At 45.5% G+C, this 27550-nt stretch overlaps 1 protein-coding gene across 1 annotated transcript; it reads left to right on the top strand.

Moving 5' to 3' along the window:
- Positions 1-27529, top strand: LOC144146415 (Na(+)/citrate cotransporter-like). The gene is made up of 14 exons (XM_077678369.1): positions 1-296; positions 5303-5419; positions 6402-6547; positions 9094-9209; positions 11737-11867; positions 14865-14967; positions 15611-15742; positions 15830-15949; positions 19783-19863; positions 20323-20430; positions 21610-21790; positions 23670-23831; positions 24676-24813; positions 26764-27529. Exons 1-14 carry the CDS (start codon positions 167-169, stop codon positions 26929-26931), a joined length of 1833 nt encoding a protein of 610 aa, XP_077534495.1. The 5' UTR covers positions 1-166; the 3' UTR covers positions 26932-27529.
- The last annotated feature ends 21 nt before the right edge of the window (positions 27530-27550 follow it).

Raw genomic sequence — 27550 nt, forward strand, 5'->3', positions numbered from 1 at the left:
TGAAATGTGGAGAGAAAAAAGAACTGCAGCCTGGGGAACCGAGTAGAGGCTGAGTGGCGGCGGAAGAAACGCGGTGCTCGGAGAGCTTCCGGCTGGGAGCGGACGCCCGCGACGACTCAACGCCGAGCCCGCATCATTTGCATGGCTGACGAGACTGTCGAAGGCGATGACTTCGACGAAGCTCGGCGTGTGTCCAATTAGCGATACTACTGACCTCAAGGATGTGTCGCCAGCCTGTCACGTCAACGCAAACTACGTCGATGCCGTCCACCAACATAGAGATTCGGCCCGCGCACGTGAGCTGGAACTTTTGTTGCTGAAGCTTTCGTAAACTACATGGGCACTATACCGTTTCGCTCAGCTTTCGGTGTAATTACTGTCCCGTCACTATGTGCCGCACTTTTTGTAATTTTCCATAACACCATCACGCCTGGTTCCTTTCCGCCGGGTGAGCCTAACCACCCAAAACTAAACTAAACTCTCGTGACTTTGTTCTTATCTATTCGCACAAAATAAAATCGATTACTGTGGCATGCAAAGCGCAACCTGGTTGCTGATTTACTTCCCGGTTTACTTACTTCCTGATTTATCCATTATCAGTCCTGTTCTTTGTCTATTCGTGTGTAAGTCTCCTTTTTTTTACTTTTGTCTTTGTCTGGTTTTCACGTGTCTTTGTTAACGTTGTATAATGCTAAACTTGTATTCATCTGTGTACCAGTACTGACGCCACATGGATGTTCATGGTCACAGTAAATAGACAAAACTGATAGACTACTCCAATTCTTTTTTTTTTTTTCAAAACAACAACACTACAGTTACTTTAGTCGTTTGGTGACGGTAGCATAAGCTTTCTCACCAAAATGCAGCAGCAGTTTGCAGCCCATCGCTTTGCAAACTCTGCCTTTGTCACTGTCAAGTAACGCGGCTTCAGCAGCGCCCGTGTGCTGAACCCATTCACTTCAAATATAGCACGTGTCCCGGGCGTCGACTCCGCCAATTGCGGAAGTCGTAGCAACGACAGACTTGTTTTAAATGCACCCGTTCTGCCGTTAACCTCTTTAAGCGAAGCTGTGTATGGTTAGGGTTACAAGAATTGGCGAGCAAACACGTTTTGCGGCAAGGTCCAATTTATCGCCAATGCTCAGCAGAAAACGGCTGTGACTCTTGTTTCATCGAAACTTTCCATGCAGACATTAGCTACCATTCGGCCGCTCAAACGACTCTATCACTACGCCGATCTTAATTGACGTTTAGGAATAGTTACTGTGCTGTGAAGTTTTGAACGGTATAGAATTCTCGTCTGCTTTAATTATACAGGGGCCTCTACGGCAGCAGATGGCGGCTGTAACTCTTGTTTTATCGGTATTATAGTGAAAAAGATTATATGGCAATTGGCCACTACGACAAGTCGATCATCACGCTAGGTTTCATTGACTTGTCATGATTAGTTAGTCCATAATAACTGAGTTCAAAAACCTTTTTTCGAAATCCTGTCTCAGCTCCGTGTCGTGTATGCATGTGTCACTTTCCCTGGTCATCCACCTTCACATAGTGGAGTGGCTCATGGCTTTTCTTTGCAGGTTTACTGTGCGTGGTCTTGTTTTCTCGCTGAGCAAAAACTGGAGACCCGAGATAGATCGGAAAAAGCGGACATACTTCAGTGTGTTTGTAGAGATAAGAAATACTTCTGTACCTGCTATGCGCACGCAACAGGTGGATTGTCGTCAATACGAAAAACAAAGGCATCATCCAACAATGAGCTGGAGCTAACGAGGGTCCCCTAGTTTGGAATGAGACCTCCCCCCCCCCCCCCCCCCCCCGCTGGGACTTGGACTGCGGTTTCCACATTCACCTGCAAGACGCACTAATCACACTTGGCAACGACACATTAGATAACCTACTGGCACGACAGAGTTCATACCCGGCACCTGCGCATAAAAGAATGCAAGGGAAGTGGCAGCCTTAATTGCCGGCGACCCCCCCCCCCCCACACACACACACACGCACACACGCGCACGCACGCACGCACGCACACACACACGCACGCACAAACACACACGCACGCGCACACGCACACGCACACGCACACGCACACGCACGCGCACGCACGCACGCACGCACGCACGCACACGCACAGAGAGAGAGAGAGAGAGAGAGAACTTTATTTCAAAAGTCTGGTTAAGTGCGTTGGGTGAACGATAGCCCATAGCAGCTCGTTCTTCGAGACTTCTAAGTTTGCGCGTCCGAGTCCGAGCTCCACCCAGAGCTCGACTCAGGGGATTAAACGAAAGGGGTCTTCAGGGCATGTCCATATATACGATATGGGCTACGGTGTCCTTCGCACCGCATGCAGAGCAATTAGGTGACGAATAAAAAGTCGTGAATACGGCGCAATGATGGAGTGACATGGCAGTGTCTTCGTCTGTCGTCACAGGCGTTCGTCGGCGTTAGTAAGATACCGACGTGCGGGCGGATACATTCGGCGGGAGAGGCGGTAACGTACGGTGATTTCTTGACAACTCGATACGCTGTTCGAGCTCCATGTAGAGAGCGCGGGTCTGAGCCCTCTTTATAGGAGGTGCTTCACACTCGACCATCTATAGCTTAGAGCCACAAACAAGGTACGCCTCATTAGTGACACTACGCTAGCTCTAGGGCCGCATATTGAGCGCGGCGGAACTGGGGCACAAAGGCAAAGGCTAAGGGCCCTCAATCCTTCATTACTTGGTAAAAATAACGTTTTTCATTCAATGAATCAATCAATTAATTACAAAGGAATATGCGCCCGTCCTCTGATCCTGCGTGCGTGCTCTGAAGCCTACCGAGGGTTACATTCCCACAAAGAAGCACACAGTCACGGTGGCACATTGTTCAACGCTTCATAAGCAGTACTGTGTTCTGCTTCCGCACGGTATTCCCTGGTTGGCGCAGTCAAACCGTCCGCCAGTTTTAAAGCGAAGCTTTCTCTGCCTCACTGATGGCGTTCGATGTCTCCACATAACGCACTGCAGGAAAGTCAACTTTGCAGATTGGGTTTCACAAAACGATGATGATGATAACCGAAAGCACATCGAGCGCCTAAAACGAACGCTTCCGATGGTCGGAATCGAAGCTGGGTCCCTCGCGTTATGAAGCCGACCTCTATCCGAGTGCACCCCAAGCAGTTTCGATTTAGGACTTTGTCTTCGACTCGGGTTGCATGCGAGAAAGCTTCGCTTTTAACCATCTCTCAGTTCTTAAAAAAAGGGCCTTGATGCTTATGCCCCTGCGCCCTACTTGCCGCCATGGGCGTCATGAACGCCACGACACGTCGTACTTTTGCACAAGAAGCGCGTCCGGCCCGAAACCAGCATCCCGGCGCCCTGTCACTGACGTGCACTATGGGTGTGACTACGATTACGGCCACGCCCGGCTACAAAGTTGGCTGGTACTGCGTGCACTGTTTCAACAGAGATCTATGCTGTTTAAGCTGTTGGTTGGGCCGGCGAACGTGCGCAGTAAAACCTCGCCGAGCGATGGCGTCATCACGCACGCGGTCACCGCAGCTTTACGGTAACTTTGCCAGGCGTTGCCTCGCCGCTCTCGCGTAGGACTCGTGTCGCCACCTGTCGGAGGCACGATGCAATTGGTACAAACACAGCTTTGGAAACGAGTCGCGGGGTGGCTCGTTCTATAGCTGGTTGTGACGAGTGGTGCAGTTTTGACGGTGCAAAGAGAAGAATAAATGCTAAAATGAAAGAAGTCAAAATGCTGAGAACCTATAACGTTAATCAACTTCTTAATTAGCGTCCCGCACGCCAGACCACACAAGGCGAACGGTTACCACCAAACGAGTTCAACGATTTTGAGTAAACGCTCGTCCCGCTGCGCCCTTTGCTACTCTTTGAGCTCCACCTCAAAGCCCGTGGGCACGCGTACATTGTACGTACTTTTAATGACGGAATCTTCAATATTCCTCGGGGGGCTAACGACGACACCACGCAGAAAACTTTGCCGGGTCTCGAAGCATAACCACGTGTAAACTAAGCGGAACCAAGAATAACCTAGGTGGGGAGGCCAGCTTCGCTGTTTGCCCAGCCCTCGCGCCACTAGCGCGAAGCAATTGCCCCAATTTTTTTAGCTTTGTCGCCAGCATGTGGCAAAAAAGAAGTCAGTTCAACGCGGGTAGGGCTAGCTTCAGAAGACAGCCGGTGGGAATTTAGTGAAGCTTGATGTAAACTCGCCGTTGTGTACATCAATCGTCACAGTGTGTATGCCCAACCTATCTGTTAAGGGAAAGGCCGGCCATGACTTGTCCCACCTTTCCTCTAAGTGCTGCAGGTCGTAAGCTCAAAATTCACATCGGACGGCGTTAGGGCGGTGATTTGGGCTATTTGGTGCATATGGCCTCGAACCTTGCATTGGGTTTGTTTGTTTATGTTTTGTTTTTACGACTGCGCCGGTCTGTACCTGTGTGCCAAGTTGAGCGCTTGTTCCATCCTTTAATTTTATGCCGCACGTGTTATCTCTTTCGATAGGGAAAGCGTTTCGAACTAATGTCAACAGTCTAGAATAATCTTCTTTTATCTACAGTGTTCTGGATGCAATGCGACGGTTCGAGAAACGCTCCCGCCGAAAGATAAACGCCCGCCGAGCGGATGCCGCGGTATTCCATTCCCCGACACTCGCCTGCGCACGTCACTTTGGTGACTGCTGCTTCGCCGCCTGTGTATTCTTTGAGTTATTAAGGGAGCACAGGTTCGCTCCAATAAACTTGTTTTACCTTCGAGACAACTGCATCGTCTTTGGCTACGTGATATTACTACATATCTGAATTCAAAACAGCGCTAAAAGACGCGACGAGAGGCAACACACGGTGCTCACTAGCAACTGGTGGTTTTATTACGCGGCCTGGGAAATATGCCCAAGGAGACGAGGGAAGGGAGTCGAGAAAGAATCGTGTTAGGAAAAATAAATACAACAAACTTAACACAAAAACACAGGAACCGCAGTGCTCACTGAGTGTTCATTGCGCGCGTATAGAGCACCTGTGTTTTGTACTTTGTTGCATTTACTTTTCCTAGCATTATTCCTTCTCGCCTCCCTTCCCTCTTCTACTTCAATATATTTCGCAGGCTGCGGAATAAAACCACCAGTTGCTAAACTGCGCCGTGTGTTGTCGTCCCTCGTTCCGTCTTTTAGCGCTGTTGGGAAATCCGATTGACATCGGAGTTGCGTTCCTGGCTCGCTAAAGGTCACGAGTGCATCTTTACTTACAGCAGAGTACCTTCACAGCACACTCTTATCGCCTTCTTCCCCGCAGGACCCCACACAATGATGTTCCTCGTCAAGGCCGCCCGACTTCGCTGGCGGCTCACGTACATCTTCGCCGTTCCCCTGCTCTTCCTCCCTGTAGGAATTTCAATAGGAGGAAAGGCGAGTTCTTGGCTGGGCGAGTTAGCCCTTTCCTTGCCATCTCATCATTAACGGGCGCAAAAACGCGGACGAACATAGAGGTGCAAAGAAACAGAGCGCCACTCACAATTGAAGTTATTATCGCGAGAAACACAAATATGCATATCCGGCACGTGGTGCATTTCTGCAAGATTCTTATCCAGATACTGAATTTCTCTTTCTTAGAAAATGAGTGATGGCGGCGTAATAAATTTGCCTGCGCGTCTTTTTTTTTTTGTCTTTTTTCATAGCGTGAGCTTTCTTCGTAGCGCAAGCTTTCATAGCGTCAGCTGTCAAAGCTCACGCTGTGAAAACTATGAAAGCTAGCGTAAGCTGCCATAACGTGTGCCTTATTTTTCAGTCATGATGTTTGTGCCCGCACGTGGCCGCTTCAAAATCTCCATGAACACCAGCCCTGATTGCCATGATATGCCGTATGCGTTGGATTCTCATTTTTGACGGCACGTTAGTGTTCTTTTAGTCGTGCGTCCTCACAGCGCCAAGTTTGACCGATGTAACTTGTGGCACACGACAGGGTATAACATCACAAACTTGTCCTGTGGAACGCTAAGCATGTTGCTATCAGCATTTTTCGTCACAGCCCCGTTTCTTCTGCCTTTCATCTGTGTACTTGGAATGGCCTAATTAAAAAGGGCGTACTGGTAAGAACAACTCGCCGGAAACAATCGCGGAACTACTGCGCGATACGAAGCAATGTTTGTGCGTCGTAGCACGCATTGGTTCCTACATCAGTTTCTTGCCAGGCTTGTCGAAATATTTAAGTTCTTGCACGCTCGTACGACCCTCGAAGCCAGAAAACATGCATTTTCAGGCCAACTCTGCGTCATTGCAAAATGACTTCCGTCGTTTTAGAGAATCCGGCCTATGGTTCATAAAATGCGGCCTTAAAATCGAGTTTTGTCCGAAATGTTCACCTGCGTTTTTCTTTCCTTTCTACCTGTAGGAAGGATGGTGCGCCTATGTAATTCTATGGATGGCATTCTATTGGTCAGCCGAAGTTATTCCGCTGGCAATTACGTCACTGTTTCCCGTTGTACTATTTCCGTTGCTTGGAGTTCTATCTTCTCAGCGTGTCTCATCTTTCTATTACAACGTAAGCGACATTTTGCTCAACTCACGGGGCACGGGGGAGCCGGTAATGGTGATTTACAATACCTACCGGCTAGATAATGTTTAATAAATGTGTTGAGCAGCGACCTTAAACGTCGTTGTGAGATATGTTCTCTTGCGACTATTGTTTATGTGCATTGTGGCTGGCCTTGTCCTTCAACATTCTTTTCTTGGGTGTCTGAGCCGACCAAGAGATGGCAGCGACGCAACTGTGTACTGGCCCAGCCATTTACCCAAGGTCGAGCCCACGTCGAGTGGTGTTTGCGTTGTAAAGCACGATAAATTATTGTTAGAACTGCATATGATTGCAAATTTCGAGCAAGTAATTATGTTTCGAGCACTTGAGAGAATGGAATGTATACATATCGTGTCTTTTTTGTTCTCCCGTATATTTTTTGATTGTCTGGCTGGAGCACGCTAATAGTGTACCTGACTCCACCACCCACTCGACCTTTGTTCGTTAAAAGCCAAGATTGGGATTAGTGATTCTTAAACACATTGACTTTTATTCAAATTTTATTTGCAGTGTGCGCATCAGTTTTTCCCGGCTATTCCACATACTTTATTCCAGAAGTATGTATACGCCTGCCGTGTATGCAAGTGTACTGGCACTGAAATGCAGGACATTACTGGGTAAAACTTCACGAATAATTTGCAGAACTACGTTAGCACAATGCACCTGAACTCTAAAAATGAGTCGGGTCTGCTTCGCCCCAATGTAATTTACTCTGCGCCCGAGGGATCAAATTTCACAGCAAACAATGCCAGACACACGAATTTTCAGAAGCGTTCTCTGCGGTGTAACGTTACGCAATATTGTTATGTTCGCGTTGTGTGATGTCTTAGCAAAGGTCACTTTTTTTGTAGTAAATTGTATTGTTGGTCCTGCCATGCCCTACTGTGCTTGTTTTATTGCAATGATTGCATGCATTGTGGTGAACCAGATCCAGGGATATTTTAAACACTCTGTGGGGGAATCTCCGGATCAAACCTAGAAAGAGAATGTTCAAAAGTAAGTGGAAGAAATTTTAGTTTCAATATTCGTGGTCAAGAATACCAAAATATGAACACCCAAAAAATGCGCAGGCGGCACTGAAAGCTAATTTCTTCCCCGTAAATAACAGATTTCACACAACAAAATAATTTTAAGGTTTTGGTTTGCGGTGTGAAGAGTTGTTTGTGCTGCCGTAGGGATACCGAAAATGGTATTTACCTTCATTGTTAGGTACTGAATTAGCTTACCCATAAGCCCTCCCTCATATTTCAAGGTTTGTAAAAAAGCAGAAAAGTGAGTGAATTCATTCTTATGGAGTTTGCAAGCAGACTCACTTGCCTGTTCTATTAGGACGCAAGTAATTCCGAAATAAGACTTCAAATGCACGCAAGCATCAGCATTGTGTCCATTTTTAGCGTCTGTGCAACTGCAGTAAGTTATGCCTGGTGGGGAAACAGAAAAGTACTGATGCGAACCCGCTACAGATGAACCGGAGCGAAGTTGTTTGGGCTGTGTTGAGTTGTTTAAGTACACGTTATAATTATACAATGGTTTGTAGGATTATGGTTCAATGATAATCGGCAAGTTATGCTGCAGGACAGATACTTAAGCGTTCAGCACCGAAAACACTCTCCATACAATCCACGCACTTTTCGGTGCACATGTCGATCAAAATTAACACACGTGTCTAAATAAAAAACGTATTCATTTGCCTTCGTGTTTAACGTAGGCCAGGAAAAGTGCGTACACCGGTATTTTTGCTCTACAAAGCTAAATAGGCTACTGATATTGACTGGGCATTATTATTAAAAGCGCAAAAATTTCCGGGGCTGTTTCGTGGCGTCACATCTGTAAGCATAGCGTAATACCGAAGCGCAGACCACATCGTTCGACTTTGATCTTACACTGAGCCTCACGTGCTTAGGAGCTCTTTTGATCTCAATGATTGTTCATTAAAGTTCGTTTGGTTAAGAAGATTGATGGGTGCTTTGCATTGGTTCACGGCGATCGACAGTTAAGCAGCAATATTGTACTGCGGCATTGCCGACATTCTGTTGGTTTATGTTTTGAAAGATTCTTCTGCAAACATCAGCGTACGTGCAAAAAATTTCCTGAGGCCACTTAAAATACGATTAAAAAATAAATAACACGCCCAGTCTAAAATGGTAACATGGTTTCTCAATGACAGACATTCCTCTAGTCACAGCAGAACTGCCTGTCGCTACGACAGCCACCATGCTGTCGTGACACAGCCAGCTGCCAGAATCACGACACAAGAATGCGACAAGACGACAGTACGACATGCAAAAATACGACAAACTACAGAATTTTTTTTTTGTTTTTTTCTGACTGAGGTACGTATACAACTTGCACTGCGTGTGCAGGGTAGAGAAATTTGTCAAGCTTCGACATCTTATTGAAAGAGAAAATACAGTTTTTAAGTACTCTACAAACACTAGAAAATAGAATTTTGTGCTTGGTAATTCTTTTTTTTCCCTCCTGCACAGCCACTAAAATAATGCATGAATTCGCAGGACATTGGAATTCTAATGATGTGCGCAATGATCGTCGCGGCAGCAGTGGAAATAAGCGGTCTGCACAAACGAATCGCGCTGAGATCTCTCCTAGCAATCGGAACTAGTAATCGTAGGTAAATATATTTATTTTTATGCCTCCAAATTGGTTCTTTTTAAAAGGTACTGTCAGCGTCAAAAGTCTGAAAACCGCCGGTGCTGGATCTAATACCATCTCAATTCAACTCCTGACTTCAATAGCGTGTTTGTGGGTACATATGTGGAAGGTGATACGTAACAACAAATTGTACATGCGATTCAGCGGACAGCGCGACAAATACTTGCGTTCCTGCAATCGTGGAGTTCATACCTTTGATGCCGACTATGCGTACCTCTTTATATGTACAGTCAACGGCTTTCTTCTTTTGTACATGTCTTGATTCTTGAGATTTAGCCAGTAAAGAAGCTCAAGAGCGATTTGTTGGAGTCATTTAGATATCCCGTTCCGGTTCTTCTTTTGAAAATCGGCAATCCTACTTTAAAATGGCCGGTATTTTAAAACTTTGCCTGGCGATGATCCCTCGATGCATGGAAGTAACTCATCACGTTTGTAAAGTACCTTCGAGAAAACAATATATTATCAATCTTCACCGTCTTTCTTTGCTGTCATGACTCATATTATGTCGCCTAAGGCCCTAATATACACATGAGCTATGCAGCGTGCCGTAGTGGAGGGCTCAGAATTAATTTGACTACCTAGGCACCTTTAACGTGCACCGAAATCTCGACACGCGGGCATTCCCGCTTTTTGCATACATCTTAACAGGAGCCACCGCGGCCGGCATTGAACCTGCGTACGAAAGCATTATGATTTAGAAGGAATAAACCTCCGCTCAAGAGGCCCTTGCGGCATATCTTGAACGGAAGTTACGCATGCAGTCATTTCTATAGACACGAGTGTTCTGTGGGGTATTCTTTGCTTGTTTGCTGTTTTTATAGCTTGTCTATACTGACAGAGCACGCCACTTTCACTAGCAACCACTGTCATTTCACGCGTTTTAAGGCTTGGTTACCTGGGTTCACCCTTTCGATGTGCCATTTCTGTTATAAAACCCAATTTGATTGCAGTTATGCCCTGCTCTCTTTTTAAATGTCGCTTTGAATACCAAATGTTACTAACATAAACTAAGCATTAAAAATAAATTGACACAAATCATCTAATGCCCGACCCAAACCATGTGTATAAATGAAAACCATCAATTCAAATTAAGAGTGCTCTACCACCAGCAAAGAAATATATTTCAGTTGTATTTGTTTTTCTTTTCTTAATGAGGATATTACAAAAACTGAAAGTCAAATGTAGGATAAATACTTTTTTTTATGAGTCAAAATGATGAATTTAAAGCCTGAAGTTTCAGGGAATGGTACAGGTTGGTACCTTTGAAATCTCGAAACCATTTAATTACACAAGGCATCTGTTTCCACTGTAATTAAAACGTAATTAATTGGTCTCATTTTTTTTCACATTGTCTCGTGATAAACTTCCAACATCGTGCTTGAAACAAGCATCGACGAAGTACATATAATCAGTTTTTATAGAAGTACGACAGAGAATTTCGAATTCGTTTTTAACGTTTTATTTTTGGGGCAGTTTCTGTACAAAACGTACTTAGCTGAAGAAACGAAATATAGTCAGAAGGGCGAAAAATGGAAACAGGGGTCTAATAAAGTAGTGGAAAACTGGCCGCGGCAACCACCTTCTGGCCTGCTATTCTTCAGGTCTCCCGGAGTGGCCTGTAAAACGAGGAATGGGAACAATAAGCCAAAGCCGCTTTTTAAAAGAAAGATGGTTAAAACGCGCAACTGCGTTATGTCGTAATGACGCAATTGATCGCATGGACGTCGGTTTCATAACGCGAAGAACCCAGGTTCGATTCCGACGACAGCAAGCGTTTTTTTTTTTTTCTTAAGGCGCTTGATGCGCATTCGCTTATCATCATCATTGTTTTGTGATACACTGTGTGAAGTTGGCTTTTCTGCACTGCGTTCTGGTGTGACATCGAACGCAATCAGTTAGGAATAGCAAGCTTCGATTTAATAAGGAGAAAAACGGATCAAGAAAATCAGTACAACCGGCCATATCATATGTGTGCACTGAGTTCATTCACAAAAGCGAGTAAGCTAATGAAAGAACACACGGAATGAATGGGGTAGCTTTCATGCGCGTAGCCACGACTACAAGTGCATGCTGGGTGATTGGCTCACCTGCGGGGCCGAGACATATGACTCCATTTTCACTAGTACTATACCCAGTCATAACTCCCATGTGATGTGACATGGTTGTTAGTGTGGTTGCACTCCTCTGTTTGCGTCCTTCAAATTGATACGACAGTATGAGGACTCAGGTCATTTTTTGCGCGTATGTGCTCTTACGGTAGCTTTATCAAGTACAATGTTTTTTTTTCTAGTTCGTTGCATCTCTCTGCACTCACCGCGAGCCTTTAGTCAGTACATTATTCAAATACCCGATCGCCTTTTGAACTTGTATTACTACTGTAACTGGCCATTGGTCATTAGGCGGGTGGTATAGCAGCGCCATGACGACTTTTCATTTATTTTGTACCAACGTCAGTGTCCGAGGGGTCTGACCTTGTGTTACCGCAGACTCTTGCTGGGATCCATGCTGGTGACGACGTTCCTGTCGATGTGGATGCCGAACATCGCCGCCGCCTCGATCATGCTTCCCATCGCTATGGCCATGGTCGACCAGATACGTGACAGCTCTGAAATCACGAGTACGTCTCAACCAGCTCGATTGCGTGATCCTTGCTCTTCGGGCACCGAGGGACAACTGCAGTGAAAGGGACATCGCTGCGAGCACTTTTACCGCAGAATATGACCTATGCCTGGCACAAAGTAAAATGAAAAAAAAAATTGTTCATGCCGAGAAAAAAACGGAACAGAAAGTGTTGACCGATGCTAATTAATGCAGGATGATGCACTCACGTGCTCAGCTGACGCGCGGGAGTCCTCAGTCTAGCTTCAGAAATTTTGTGGGGCTGTCGTGTGGTTTTATCAGCTTGATCGAATGCACTCAAATTTATTCTGAACGTATTCAGGTAGTAATGTGCGTATGTACTAAGATACGCACATTTATTTAAAGTTTCAACAACTTCTATGCATTTTAGGTGTCATATCAAATGCTAAAAGCGCCGACCTTAGTGCGCCACCGTTAAAAGATAAGTCTTTGAAGCCCACAATTACCATAAAGGACCATTCAGAATGTTAGAACACGACTGATTGCCAGCAGCGCGGATTGTATTAGAGCAGGCTACGCACTATGCGATTAGGAAGAACAGACGCCCAGTTTATCCAGTATTTCCTTCTCCGATTAAGGAGAGGGCAGCATGCTAGATGTGTGGGTCCGATTTACGGTGACGCTGCAAGTTTTTTATGAACACATGCGCACAAACATTGTGCCAAAAATTAGTTCATTCGTAGAGCGTCCACAATTTTTAATAATATAGCGGGAGCGACGACCGATCGGCATGTCAGCGTCTTATCACGGTGTGCAGCGGCAAAATAGGCGAGGGTACGCGCAAGCGCATAAAACCATCTGTTGTGGGAGCGTCGTGTCTGCTCCGCTTTTCTTCTCATGGCAACAAACCCCCTATTTTCTTTATGGTGCAACGCCGTTTCGCTACCGCCAAAGGTATCTGAGCAGCGTGGGGCACAGACATTTAGATGCAGTGGCAGGGGGTGTACCACCCTGAAGGAAACAGCGTAGCAGACGACACTCATACAGCAGATAGCCCTATGCGCGTGCGCGTACTCTCGACTATTTAGCTGCTGAACACCGTAATAAGTCACTGACATGCCGATCGGTCGTCGCTCCCGCTATATTATTAAAAATTTGTGCGGCTGTACATACTTGCATTCGTACATTCGCACGCCATGATGCGCAGTCATGGTTCTCATGACCCGCTTCTTGGGAGTAATTATTCATTTGCTATCGGTATCCTCGTATAAGTCAGTGGCTTATCATCGGACTTCTTAAAGATGGAGGGGATGAGCGTGAAGCGGAAGCGCCGTCGTGCTTCTCGCAGATAAGCAAATAATACATAAAACTGGCACGTCATTGTTCGTTTTACAGCGAAGCGGTCTATGGCTAGGATCAAGCAGATCGTCTCCGGCGATGGACAGAGAGTGAGCCAACAAGTTTCAGCGTATGAAAAAAAAAAAAAAAAAGCAACCGGACCACCTCCACTAACGTGAAACCTGGGGAGGGTTTCACGTTATAAGTGTATGAAGCGGTTTCAGTGATGCGGTTTCAGTGATGCAGTGATGCGCTCGGCATCTTAGGCCTTAACGCCTTGTCGTTTTTGCGCAGGGAGATGAAACCGTTGGAGTATAAACGTGTACAATTATGCAGTGAAAGTCTCGTGGCTTCGAAGCACGAAGCATTCTAGCGCGAGGCGTTGGAAAACGCGTGTCCCCGTGTTTTAGTACCGTAACTACATGATGCGCCGCCAGCCCGAACCCCTAAGGTGCCCTTCCCCTAAAAAATTATAAAAAGACAAAAAAAAAAAAAAAGCCCAGGCGCCTCCATAATTTGATACACTATATTACTGATACGACTTGCATTGCCCCTAAAAATGTTGTTCTAGCAATGCTATTATGTTTAGAGGTGAAGCCAGCAGAGAACAGTTGGAACTTGGTACAAGCTTGGTTTCTGTAAGCTGGCTTTTCCACATTGTCAGTTGAGCAGTGAAGCATAGCCATTTATTAAAGTAGTATGATTACAGCCCCACGTTACACTCCACTCTACCGCTGCCGCCTCTTTCCCGATTCACCCCTCGTCAATGCGCGCTCTCCGGCGGCCGCGGCCGCCTGTGCGACGCACTAGAGACGCCATTCTCTACCCACCAATCGCGTGTGTCCTTTGTCTGTGACGTGGAGGGCGCGCCACTGACGTTACAATTCAACATAGCCAATTCCTAATATAGCTAAATCCCAAAACAGGAGATCTTACCAGAGCGCCAGCTTAGCTTGACGTTCCTCTTCAGAGCTCGGCTCCGATTTGGGAAGGGGGGGGGGGGGGGGGGGGTAGCATCATGACCCCTGTAGTCATGTGGGCCATATAATTGTTTAATAAGGTGTTTATGTGTATGAATACACTTTATATTTGTTATCACATTCTATATTCTTACCGGATCCTCCCCAGAAGCGTAAACCCTGTTTTTTTTCTTCTGACCATGTTCGTACGCATTGCAGATCGGCAGTTCCTTGACGGCCATATTTCTGACTATTGCATACCTCGACTAGTTTTGCGACACCTTAACTCTGCCGGGAAATGGGAAATTAGAGAAGAAGTTCAACATCTGGAAGTTAAGAAATTGAGGAGGCTCAATGACACCATCGGCAAGAATAACCGTTAGCAAGCCCAACCCTTGACTTGCGTGCGTGCGCTCCTTGCCGTCATTAAGGCAGACTGTTCGTAGTGCTGCCCCCCGCAAACTGTGCGAGTGAGCTGGCGTGAGTAGCATTCGAGAAACGGAGCGGCAGCCTTTACTACCTCTTCACTGTTCTAACTTGAACGAGGCGCATATCCTAGCTCTTAGCTGACATTGACCGAGAGAAAATTGCGGTATACCTACAGGACGCTTGGGTGGCGAGCAAAACTTCAAGTGCATACCTGAGCTACTGACATCGGGAACAACTCAAAACCACGTACAGACCGTAGTCCGAAGCCCTCCAAATGTCTGTGTAGCTATAAAAAAGTGTTTTTGCAGGTCATACCAGCCCTCCGCGGGGCAAAGCACCCCAAGAAACAGGGTTCAATCAGGATGTCGAGATAGCCATGCTGTCACCGACCAAAGGCGATGATGCCACAAGGTACTACATCACTTTTCTTATGTTTGCTAAAACGTAACTTCACTTCGTTTACTGTACTTACCGCGAGCGGCCGATGATAGCGATGTGTTCAAATAGTCGTGTGCAGTCGCGCTTTTTATCTTGTTCGCTATATAGATATATCCGTACCTGATTAGGGCTTCGATTTTCTGTGCGTATTTTTCGTCTATCAGATAATGTTTATAAACAGTTTGACGTTTTTTCCTTAATTTATTTTATGTGCGTTGTATAATTTTATCTATAGTGCATGCTGTCAACGGCAGTGTGTACAGTGAGGCTAAATTTAATCTGCGTCAAAGCATGTGCCTCGGCTCGAACATTTTTGCTCTCTTGGGCGCAGAGGTTGGCCACTTAGGTGTGTGGTGACGGAACCTTTTCACGGGAATTCGGAGAGTGTAATAAACTCCTGTCGATTCATATGAAGGATGGAGTATGAAAGATGGAGGCATGAGAAAGGGAAATTTGGTGGCAAAGAGTGGATTCCAACAGCGCAGGAAAGGAGCAGTGGGACGTTAATGCAAAACAGGCGGATGATGATGATGATGATGATGATGATGATGATGATGATGATGATGATGATGATGATGATGATGCGGTTTTGGTATTTTATGTGTGCTCGCTGCAGTAAGGACAGTAAGCGCATCAGGCTTCTTCGCACAACGATGGTGCTCGGCGTGGCGTACTCATCCAGCATCGGTGGAACGGGAACGCTCATCGGAACAGCGCCGAACCTCGTTCTCAAGGAAATCATTGACGAGTGAGTGGGAGAAAAGTCCCCTTGGTGTTATTACCTGCCTGTTCTTCGATGTATTTGGGCTCAGGGATTCTTTACAGAAAAAGATAGCACTTTTCCAGGCTCCACGGAAATCACTTTCGTCACGTGGTTCCTGTACAATGGTCCGACGATGCTCCTGTGCACGCTACTGAGTTGGGCGTACCTACAGTGGAACGCGAGGGAGGCCATGTGAGTACGCCACTGCGTAGGAGGTCCACATCTTGCAGAGGAATTTATTCATGTTGCGTGAAAATGTTTGAGGGCATAAAACAGACCTCAAGTTTACAATAACGAACGAACAAAATTCTGTCACGGCCCATGTCTGAGGCAGCCCCGGCGGTCTTGTCGAAGACTAGAGGTTATTTGTAGAGCGCAGCTCTATAGCGCCCGCTCCTGTGGTTTCGTGTCGCCGTCGTCTTCGTCGTAACCGAGCGAACGAAGAGGACACCGAAGACAGACCAGATAGAGCGAGCAGGAAAACGAAGGACGAAAGTATGGCGAAAGTGTAAGGGGAGGGCGGTATGCCGAGGCGGCGCGAGACATGCACCCCGGCGGAGAGGCGCTGCGAGGGAACGACAGTATATCGCGCGCCGTCGTGCGTTCGCGGATGAGGCGATCACTTCGTGAGACGCAGCAGGTATGCGCTGTCACGCGAAGCCTTCAGTTGGCGCTGCGCTCAAATTTCGCTTTAGGGAATATCGTAATCGTCAGTCAATTTTTTATGATACCTTTTTTACGCACATTTGTTTTTGGTTACGATCATCATCATCATAATCATCACCATCCGCCCGTCTACGCCCACTGCAAGGAAAAGGCCTGTCCCATATATATCCAAATATCCGCGGCCCTGTGCAAATATCAACCAATTTATCCCCGCAAACTTATTTAGCTCATCTGCCCATCTAACTTTCTGCCGCCCCCTGCCACGCTTGCCTTCTCTAGGGATCCACTCTGTTACCCTTCTTGCCTTCGCATTACATGCCCTGCCCACGCCCATTTCTTCTTAATTTCGACAAATATGTCCTTAACACGCGTTTGTTCCCGGACCCACTTCATTCTCTTGTCCCTTAGTGTTACACCTATCATCTTACGTTCCATTGCTCGCTGAGTCGTCCTCAATTTAAGTTAAACCCTTTTGGTGAACCTCCAAGTTTCTGCCCCGTAGGTGACTACCGGTAAGATGCAGCTGTCATACACTTTGTTCTTCGGGGACAATGATAGGCTGCCATTCATTATTTGAGGATGCCTGCCGAATGCACTCCACCCTATTCTTATTCTTCTAATTATCTCTGCCTCATGGCTGGGATCCGGGGTCACTACTTGGCCTAAGTAGATATATTCGCTTACCACTTCTACTGCCTCGCCACCTATCTCAAACTGCTGTGCTCTCCCGAGGCTGTTGAGTATTACTTTAGTTTTCTGCGTATGAATTTTAAGTTCCATGATTCTACTCTGCTTGTCCAGTGCAGTACTCGCACTTTGCAATTCGTCCCCGAGTTACTTAGCAAGGCAACGTCATCAGCAAATCTGACGTTACTGAGGTATTCTCCATTAACCCTTACGCCCACCTGCTCACAACCCAATGTTCTGAATGCTTCTTGTAAGCATGCTGTAAATAACATTGGAGAGATTGTGTCTCCCTGTCTGACGCCCTTCCTTATAGGTATTTTACTGCTCTCCTTATGGAGGATGATGGTAGCTGTGGACATATTGTAGATATATCCTCTAGTATTCTTATGTAATGCTCGTCTACACCATGATTCCGCAATGCTTGCGTGACTGCTTGTGTTTTAACAGAGTCAAATGCTTTCCCATAACCTATGAAGGCTATATACAGGGGTTTAGTATACTCCGCGCACTTCTCTATCACCTGATTGATCGTGTGAATATGGTCTATTGTTGAATAGCCTTTACGAAACCCTGCGTACATTAGGTTGACTGAAACCTAAGGCGGCAGAAATTCTGTTAGCGATTTAAGTACCTTGTAGACGGCTGACACTAAGCTGATCGGCCTGTAATTTTTCAAGTCCTTCATGTAACCTTTCTCATAGATTTGGATGATTTTCGCATTCTTCCAAGATTCCGGTACACTAGCGGTCAATAGGCATTGCGTATACAGGTTTGCCAGTTTTTTTTTTAGTACACTGTGCCCGCCATCCTTCGAGAGGTGTGCTGTTTTCTGATCCTTACCAGATGCTTGGTTCATTTGCGTTTCTTTTAAAGCCTTCTTTACTCCTGTCATTACTAGTAGGATGTCTACCTCCTCTGAACAACTTCCTCCTTAAGGAGTATCCTGGATGTCGCGGCTACTGTACAAATTTCTAGAGAACTCCTCAGATACTATAAATATTTTATCCCTATTTGTGATTACTTTGCCTTGCTTGTCTTTAAGTCACATGTTTTTGGTTAGAATGGGCGTAGTTAAACCATGGTTTCATTTCTTGTAAATGCGACCAGAAAAGATGCAGCTCAAAATCGGAGTGCGTCCACTGCTCTCCAACAGAGACAAACACTACGGTTGCGCCCAGTGGAGCCCAATAAATGGTTGTGAGTTGGCAACAACTTGGGGCAGAGCTCTGGAAAGAATCTCAATTGGAAGTGTAGAAATCGAAGAGTAGAAGCAGATGTACCAATAACTCCGGCGCGACGTCGCAGCGATGGCTTTATAATGCAAAATTAATTTCCAAAGCCCACGGGTGAACTTCGTCGAACTATGATGCGTTGTTTTCAGCCATATGCACACTACCGCCAGAGTCTTACATCAAAAAGGAAAAAAATGCCGGCGTATCCGCTTGCTTCGCTGCAAATGTCACCGGAAGACGCTAGTCTTCTGTAATCTCTGTCTTGTAACACATTCTCTCTCTCCTCGTCTAAACTTCCACGCTCTTTTTTGCCCTCTCAGGTGGGAGAGGAAAATAGGGGAGGTAATTGTTGCATGGAAGGGGCAGCAGGGACTACCGTCTTTCGAAGATATTTGCAGCGAAGCAAGCGCATACGTCGCCCCTTTTCTTCCTTTTTTTCTCAAATCCCCCCGCCCTCCAAGTTATATACTGCGTACGCCACTGTTTCCAGCATTGCTTAATCATGTTGGGGCGAAGCATGCGAAGGCCTGTGAATTTTTTGGTAGTTTACTTAACATAAAATTTAAAGTATATTCCATTGCGTTCAAAGAATAATGAAAGGACGCTGCGTTGCAAATACGTTGTAGGTGTGCAGCTGACCGATAACTGACCGACGCTCCCAGGCGAACTGCTTCGGTGTGGTTCACCGCGGTGCAAATGTTTTGTCGTATGCGTTTGTATACAACAGTAACGCGTCTGTTCTGATCATTTATTTTTCAAAGGAATAATAAAACGTTCAAAATGTTCCTTTGTGACATATCGCGAAAGTTCAAGGTATTTTGTAACAGCTGGCTTGTGGCCCGTCAAAATGGCAGACAATCGCAGACGATTATGTTCACCTAAACCTCCAGCTACCAAAGCGAGCCTCTGAGAAAACGAAAGAAAATGATCATTAGTTTACTACTACGGCGTGTTTTTATTTTCTATGTAAATAAACAATGTTATCGTCGATTTTGCTGCACATTAAGTATTTTCACATTCGCTGAAACGTAACGAGCCAAGTCAATTACGAAGCAAAGCGGGAAACCATACTCTTTCCATAATTGCCCTGGCGACGCGGACGGCCTCCAGCAATCCGCATTGACACCGGCGCCATGTAGTTTCCCCTGTATTATATGTAAAAAACTATTGTGTTTCACGACTCCCGAACGCGCGCTCCACCACTTCGTAGAAGTCGGTGGGGCTAGCCCCATCGACTTCTCGGCTCCCAAGCCCGCGCGCTGGCGTTCGGTCGATGACGTCACACTCACCTACTGCGCAGGCGCCGCGCTTCGCTTTAGAGGCTTCGCCCACCCAAGCAAACAAATGCGACGTTCAGTTTGATCCCGCGAAGTGCAGTATACCCAAAGGCTTCTTCACCACCATAATAAACTCCGTTGTCTCTTCTTCCTGCCTCGACAGGGCATGCCAGCCTGGAACAGGTACAGAAGAGATGGTACGAGTAGAAATCGCCCAGCGGTACAAAGAATTGGGGAAGATCAGGCACGTAAACACGTCACTTGTCTTTCCTGGATACGTTAATGCTGCATTATCACGTTCTTATTGTTTTTCTACCTCAAAGTAAACGTTGCTATGCGAATTTGGTCACAGGCGGAAATGTGGTTTCATTCTAACACTTTGCGTCCTGTCGAACGAGACTTACACCCAGCAAAGTGACACATTCTAAATGCCGTTTGGCTAAACTAGTTTATTATGTGCATTTGTAAACCAAAAAAAACGACAACACTTTTAAGGTGGTTTAATTGACTCCACGCATACTTTTAACCCCAGCTCACATGTTGCACTTCACTTTGTTACCGTTTTCTATATAAGCAACCCCGTACTGAGTTCCCCATTTTTTGTTATTCTAAGGTCTTTCGATTTTCCTTCGCATTGGGACGGGGGCATAAGAAGTCTCCGATGCAACTATGCCAGTTTTTGATTATGCGTGCATTCTCACAGTTTTTCAGAGGCCTGTATCAGCTTCCTGATGGTTACGATGATACTTCTCTGGTTTGGAATGAAGCCCCAGATATTTCCTGGCTGGGTTGACGCTCTACCCCACGGAAAGTAAGAACCAATTAAAAAACGGTCCTTATTATTTTTCCTGTCTCTTCTTTTTCTTTTTTGAACAAACTACTATGTTTAGGATACACAAGCATGCGCTATATATGAATAACTCATTGCGTAGCAAAAAAAAAAAAAAAAAGTCGGCAGAAACACAAAAGACGTCACTCTTGCAGGAACTTGGAAAGCATATATACAGTACCACGGGTGAAATATTTTCGAGTAATATTTGTAAATGGACTACCTGCACAGTGACCTAACTATTCGGGGCTGTGTGTGGGGTGTTACGGGCATTATTTCTGCAGTTTTGGTGTTTTAGAGCGAACATTTTGACGGTGCATACCTAATTCTGTGGCGCTACAACCCGTTATATTACGAATCCAGCCTCACCGGTTCAAACCGGTTTAACCAAAGGTTACAGAAAATGGCTGTACCTCGTGTTGTATCGGAACCATACAGAAACGATTTAGCCGTGGGACTGCTCAAATGGCTACATAAGGGTGAAACCTTTTGCGCCGGTAGGTATTGTGGATAACTCGTAGTTTTGATACAAACGACATGAAGCGGCCGCTTCTGAGGCCAGCCACATTACACTGCTGCGGTGGAACGGAGAGCCCCATGTGTGTCTGCTAGGAAAAAAACGTTGCCGGTAAACGCTGCCGGCAAACCTTGCAAGGTTAGGTCCGTCTTCTAATTAACAACAGTTACGCAGAACAACAATTAATGCGCAAGAATACTAAACCGTAAATTAGAAACAATCGTGTTTTCTTTCTTGCGCTCGTGCTTCAGAGACACGAGACTTTTACTGCAAAGCTGTATACCTCTACCCCGCAACGGTTTCATCTTCGGGGGCAAAAACGCCATGGCGCCAAAAATACACGTAGCCACTGCATGCTTCGCCCCTCCTCAGGTTTTGCGCAAAGGGAGATGGCCCGGGATTTTTCCTTTTTAGAACAACACTAGCCGAATTTTTCTTTTCAGTAAATAGGGCGTCGGTTGGATCACAACGAGCAGCACCTGTTTTTTATTTGTGCTTTAACAATTATTCGCTGTCTAATCGTGTGAGTAGGGCTGCATGGCAGTCATTGCCAATTTCCCCTGCTGTTAGCCTTCAATGGTGTGTCAGCGCCAGTTACCTCCACAAGCGCATTGCCGTTAACTTAATGCCTCTACATCCCTCAGCATGGTGAAGTCATGCGTTCCTATGGCTGCGGTGGCCCTGGTCCTGTTCGTGATTCCAAGGGATCCCGGAAACCCCTGGAGGTCTCCTCCCCTTCTCACATGGGAGGAGACGGTCGCGAAGGTGCACTGGGGCGTCATGATCCTCGTCGGCGGAGGCATGGCACTTGCCGAGGCCTGCAAGGTGCGCGCCTTTCCTCAAGTACTTCGAGCTTCGTTACAGCGCTTTCCTTGCTGTGTCCTCGAGCAGTCTTTGTCTCCCTCTTTTGTACTCATTGCGGTTAATGTCCTAAGCTGCATACTAAAGGACACGAAACGATTTCAACCTTTAATGTATAGCAATAAAAGCGAGCGTGTTCGGCGGCACATTCGTTAACAAATTATAGGGGCAGCCAACCGATGTTTGTGCAGTATATACACTCTGTCCGAAGAGAAAGGGCACCGTGAACCGAAACGATTTTCCTGATTGGGTTCTAGAACGTTTGAAAGTTGAATATCCGGATACAACAGCTTAAAGTATTCTACCAAAATGAATGTTGGCACCAATGGCAGTGAGCCGCGCGGCGCCATGCTTTTGTCAGCACGAGAGATGAAAAGCGGTATTTAAAAACTTGTCCCCATCTAAATCAATATAAAATGGTATTTCCTATTCCTTTATGCGGTTTTCCAGTCACGTATTGAAAACGAAACAGCTGTTCCTACGCGAACGGGAGTGCCACGTTTAGATACAGACCATCTTTCAGCTTTCAGAAGGTTTAGTGCCCAATTAAAAGTATTTCCACCAGCTTATTCGTAAACTTTTTTGTAGTTACCCCACCAGATAAAACGCTGGCTTCCATGTCAGATAGACAACATGCACTTTATAAAAAGTGGTTGGCTGTCCCGTTTAAGTACTAGTTTCAACGAGAGCAACGAAGCACCCATATTTGGCGTAGCCTGACAGATTTTAGGGCACATTTTTTAGGGCACAGTGACTCATTGCTGCCAAATAAACTTTGTGAATGTCGTGCCTAAAGCTATTGTAGTTTTCTTTATTTCTAAAAAAATATCACCTGCGTTCACCTTCCAGTGCTCGGAGTTCCATGAAATGCCCTAAACAGTGTGTACGCACGTAAATTTGCACTTTTGCACATCTCTCCCAGTCAAGGGAACTCCTGTTAAATTGAACTAATTTTTTTGGTTCCTTGAAGTTTCGTTTATCTAGAGTCTACTGTGTTAAAAAAAACAGTGAAAAACTGAAAGAAAACATGGAAGCATGCAAAGCACGGGCTTCTTAGGAGTACTGTTTGTGCAGTGCATTTTTTTCTTTTATGTTTTTGTCGGTTTCGCATAGTTTTTGAAGATAAACACCTACCAACTACTCGTTTTCTGTTCTAAATATGCTAAGTGTAGATAGTAGCCGGTAACAACAAGGGTTATTTGTACCCCTGATTTAACACTGGTACGGAGCTTGCTTAGATAGAGCATGGGTGGATAAGAGATCCAAATGCATGGTTGAAAATGTGCCACAATGGAGTTGTAAGTCCAAAAATATTGTTGTATTATACAAGCACCATGTGGATACACTTGGAACCAGCTGCTTTTTAACCAGTAATTTGCCAGCTGCAGTTAAAATATTGCCTTCTGTGATCCCGTGAAAACGCCTTCATTGACCGTTCTGGGCAAGTCGGTATACGTGGATGGGAACGTGCTAATAAGGCTGCCACCAGTAGTAGTAAAGTAGTAATTTAAATTGTGAGTGACGTCTACTGCAAAACCGTCGGCGAAAATACGCATCTTGTAGAAGTAGGTACGTATACTAGATACATGTGCGAAGGCTCTTGTGGTACGTGTGTGTGACTAGTACTCATCCTTCAGGAGCGTCCATTTTGTTACCAGACTCCAACTGTGGCCATATAAGTGGCTGGTGGCATTGTAACGCACCATGCAAAACCCTGCGGGAATTATGGTTTTCTTTAACAATATCAAACGTCTTAGAAAAAAAAGATATCTTGCTAAATCATCTCTTTAATACGTAAATGGGGAAGAGAACGATGAAATTTTGCATTCCTTTCCGTGTGCAGCAATCGGGGCTGTCATCGATGCTTGTGGCAAACATGAAAAGCCTCGACGTTTTGCCTCCTGCGCTGACAGCACTTCTATTCTGCTTCGCGGCGTCGATGTTCACGGAGATCACGACCAACACGGCTGTCTGCTCTATACTTCTACCGATCGTCTGCGACGTGGTAAGTCGACAACATGGCCGTGTTGAAGGATCCATGGAGTCTACCAGTGGTTGCTCTGCATCTGCGTCGGAACAGAACTTCGACACGTATTTATACATGGGAGGCCACAATCATTACTCTAAACTCATATTAAGCACGATTTATATTATTCACGTTTGCTATCACGCTTGTCAATACTACTGTTGGAGCGTTAGCTTAGCGGTATAGTTAACGTTATGAGAATTCTTTTCGAGGCTATCTGCAACTGCACAATATTTTCGCACATCATTCTCTGTGCTTACGTGTGTGCGTGTGCGTTATGCCAAATGTAGAGACAAATGTCTATCCCCATCCTAAATTCTTGCAGCGATGCTGTTTCTGGTATCGTACCAATATATATGGTTCTTAACTAGCATATCTTCATGCACAACGCGTAAATCTTTTGGGCGATAGACTTCACAAGCGTATTTTGTTCCTACATTCGTACTCTGACGCCGTGCGGCTATGAATATCTATTGTATGCGTAATGTCCTGCAGATAATTTGCCTGATAGACTATTTGTAATCAGCCTATTGTTTATTTTTATTCCTGTGTGTTTGTTATCTTTTCTACTGTTACTTGTTTTGCATTCGTGCATCTAACTTGAATGTTTCTGTAACTTTACATATATAAGAAACATATGTTTGGCCATAACTTGTCCTTGCCTTTTGTCGTCAAGGGTCAATAAGTGAACAGGAGGGGGCAGAGAATGCTCACTAACCAGAAATTTATTCGAAGCATTGACAGCCTTTACGTTGAACAGCGTGTAGGGAAAGCAAGTGTATGCGGCCTTCATGTGAAATTAAGCCCACTCCGTATTTCACAGGCTATTGCCCTCAGGTTGCACCCCCTGTACCTCGCCATGCCGGTGACCATCGGCTGCACTTTCTCATTCATACTTCCCGCCGGAACACCACCCAATGCCGTCGCCTACGATGTGGCCAAGCTCAGAATCCCCGAAATGGTAGGTGGAACACTGACAAACATTGGCCGCGAACGTCCACGCAATTTTCTATAGTTATTGGCCGTAATAGCTCATGAAATTTGTTATGGTTGAGGCCCGGGAAAGTTGGCTAGTGATTTCGCATAGACGGGAACAGCACTAATCTGGCGAGGCTCAAAACAAAGGAATGACGGCGAGTGCGATGAAATACAACTAAGATTTACTCTCCGACATGTTTTGCCAAGAAATAAAAATCCAAAGACCAAAAAAATTTCCTTGACAGTCAACAAACAAAAAGAGAAGAAAACTAGCAATATTGTCACTACCACCACGTGAAGAACATGAAGCTGGACCGTGGCACACATCACCATTCCCGCCAACTTACCAAGAAGATGTACACGGTGGCACGTAGCCGTGCTCATGCAAAGATGGCTACATCCCATTAAAATTCATCTCGTTATCATATACCATGCATGAATTGACGCTCCGCATAGTTCTGTAGTTGCATTTCATGGTCCACAGCTAAAAACAGAGGAAGCCATGGCCTATTCTTATTCTTATTCTTAACTTAACTTAACTGTTAAATATTCTTAACTGATAGCCTGGTAGAGTTAATGCGCATGCGTACAGAAAGCAGCCGGATGCCTCCAAATTTGTTCTACGTTGCGCCTAGACGCAGTCGATTCGTTAGACATTTTCCTAACAGTACACGCACTAGGCGTTCCGAGAGCGTTGGCCAAGCGCTCTCGTGAACTGTTTACCAGTGGACCACCTTGTACAAGCGCTGAAAGTGATGCCGGCTCACTAGGTTTTAGTCGAGATCAAGGTGACGAAACAAATTCAGTGCTAATTCTGCGCTAACATTGGTAGTGTGGCAAAAATATCGCAACCACGTGGAGGTGACAAAACAAATTCGCTACTAATCCTATCTAAAATTGACAATGTGACTTAGAAGATTACAATCACGTCGAGGTGATGAAACGAATTCGTTGCAACTTCTGTCTAAACATTGACAATGTGACAAAAGATCACAATGAAATCGAGTTGACGAAGCAAATCCAATGCTAATTGTGCCTAAATATTGACAATATCACAATAAGATCACAATCACATAGATGGGACGAAATAGATTCGGTGCTAATTCTGTCTAAACATTGACAACGTGAGAAAACAGAACATTTTTTTCAAATGTAAAGATTCTTTTTTAAGTGGACAACATGGATGCTCTAATCTCTGTTCTAAGTTGCTCCTTTTTATCCAGCTTTGTAATCTATACGTAATCGGCCCGAACTATGCCGGGCACCTTGCAGCAACAGATTGAAAGAGTAAGCTGAGAAAAACAATATTTCGCTTCGATGATGCGGTAAGTTGGGTATATTCGTTCATTCATTCATTCATTCATTCATTCATTCATTCATTCATTCATTCATTCATTCATTCATTCATTCATTCATTCATTATTCATTCATTCATCCATTCATTTATCCAAGTCCGCTGTACAAGATTAATTTTCTGGGCAATCTAAGCACGCAGTGCTTGTATAGTTCAGGGGTGTAGAAATTATTCTTACTATTACGGATAAGGTCATGCGACTGACGCTGTCCGCCTTACTGCTACTATACAACTGGCTGTCACGCACGTTTTTTCGAGGGGGACTCCACAAGGTGGCGTTCTCTCTCCCCTCTCTCTGTGTTTTACCGCAGCCATCGGTATCATATAGCATGCCCCTGGAAGATGACCTGTACTGAGGTATCACTCTTACCTAGTCGGTGCTTCACGTGCTGCAGGAATGTAGAAACAAGACTCGCAACATTCCCACTTCATATTGTAGCCTTAGTGTAATCTCAGCATGGGCTCCCTCGGAGCTTTTTGTTCGACCTGCTGCGTTTAGTATCACATGGTACGCTACAATGGGATAACAACTACAAATACTCACTATTTATGCATGTATCTTTCTTTTTTTGGTTTCAGGCGAAGCCGGGGTTTTTCGTCAACGTGATATGTGTCCTCGTAGAAACAGCCATGATTCATGCATTGGGCACTCCCATCTTCGGCCTCCAGAACTTTCCGGCATGGGCCGATACGGACCCTGGAATTCAAGATGAGACACCGAGCGCAGTGAACTCGTCTATTCACTGAATGACCAACGATAGCGACCATAAACAGTACACTAGTTGGTGGTGTGATGACGTGACCGGAAGGAGTTCAGGCAGCCGCATGCCTGTCGCAACGAAATATGCGTCGCAGACAATGAGGACTGCAGACAGACACATACCCCCCTTTACAGGAATTAGGAATGTGAGCCAGGCGCAAATCCGGCTCTCACAGCCAATGGGGATGTCAGCCAGGCACATACTCCGTTCACAGACGATGGCGACTGCAGGCAGGCGCATATTCCCCTTCGGAGCCAAAAAAGACGTGCTGTTTTCATGTTTGTCTTCGCACACAGCGGAACTCAAATGTGTCACCGATTGGAGATTCAAGTCGGTGAAGACATCGACTTCAAAATTTTGAGAAATTACAAGTCCCGCTCAACCTAGAAACGGCGAACGTATTTATCACCGCCAAAAAAGCCACGACCACGACTGAATTTTTCTTTGTAGCATGCTTGTTACCCGGATCTACTGAACTCTAGTCACGGCCTTTGAATACAAGGAACCCCAGTTAAAGATACTAATGGTGGGCGGGTGTTATATTTAGTCAGTGACATTCGGGACGTCAATAAAAGCCTATGTGTTCAGATCCGAAGTTTTGGACT

The sequence above is a fragment of the Haemaphysalis longicornis genome, unplaced genomic scaffold, assembly GCF_048455015.1.
Source record: "Haemaphysalis longicornis isolate Haplotype H1 unplaced genomic scaffold, Haemaphysalis longicornis Haplotype H1 scaffold_7, whole genome shotgun sequence".
In the NCBI taxonomy this organism is placed as follows: domain Eukaryota; kingdom Metazoa; phylum Arthropoda; class Arachnida; order Ixodida; family Ixodidae; genus Haemaphysalis; species Haemaphysalis longicornis.

What these genes read in the sequence shown, in the direction of transcription:
- LOC144146415 (XM_077678369.1), top strand. Translation starts at nt 167, where the DNA reads ATGACTTCGACGAAGCTCGGCGTGTGTCCAATTAGCGATACTACTGAC. An exon ending in TCTCATCTTTCTATTACAAC is followed by an intron (nt 6,548 to 9,093) that starts GTAAGCGACATT and finishes ATGAATTCGCAG; the next exon opens with GACATTGGAATTCTAATGAT. An exon ending in AAAGGCGATGATGCCACAAG is followed by an intron (nt 14,968 to 15,610) that starts GTACTACATCAC and finishes TGCTCGCTGCAG; the next exon opens with TAAGGACAGTAAGCGCATCA.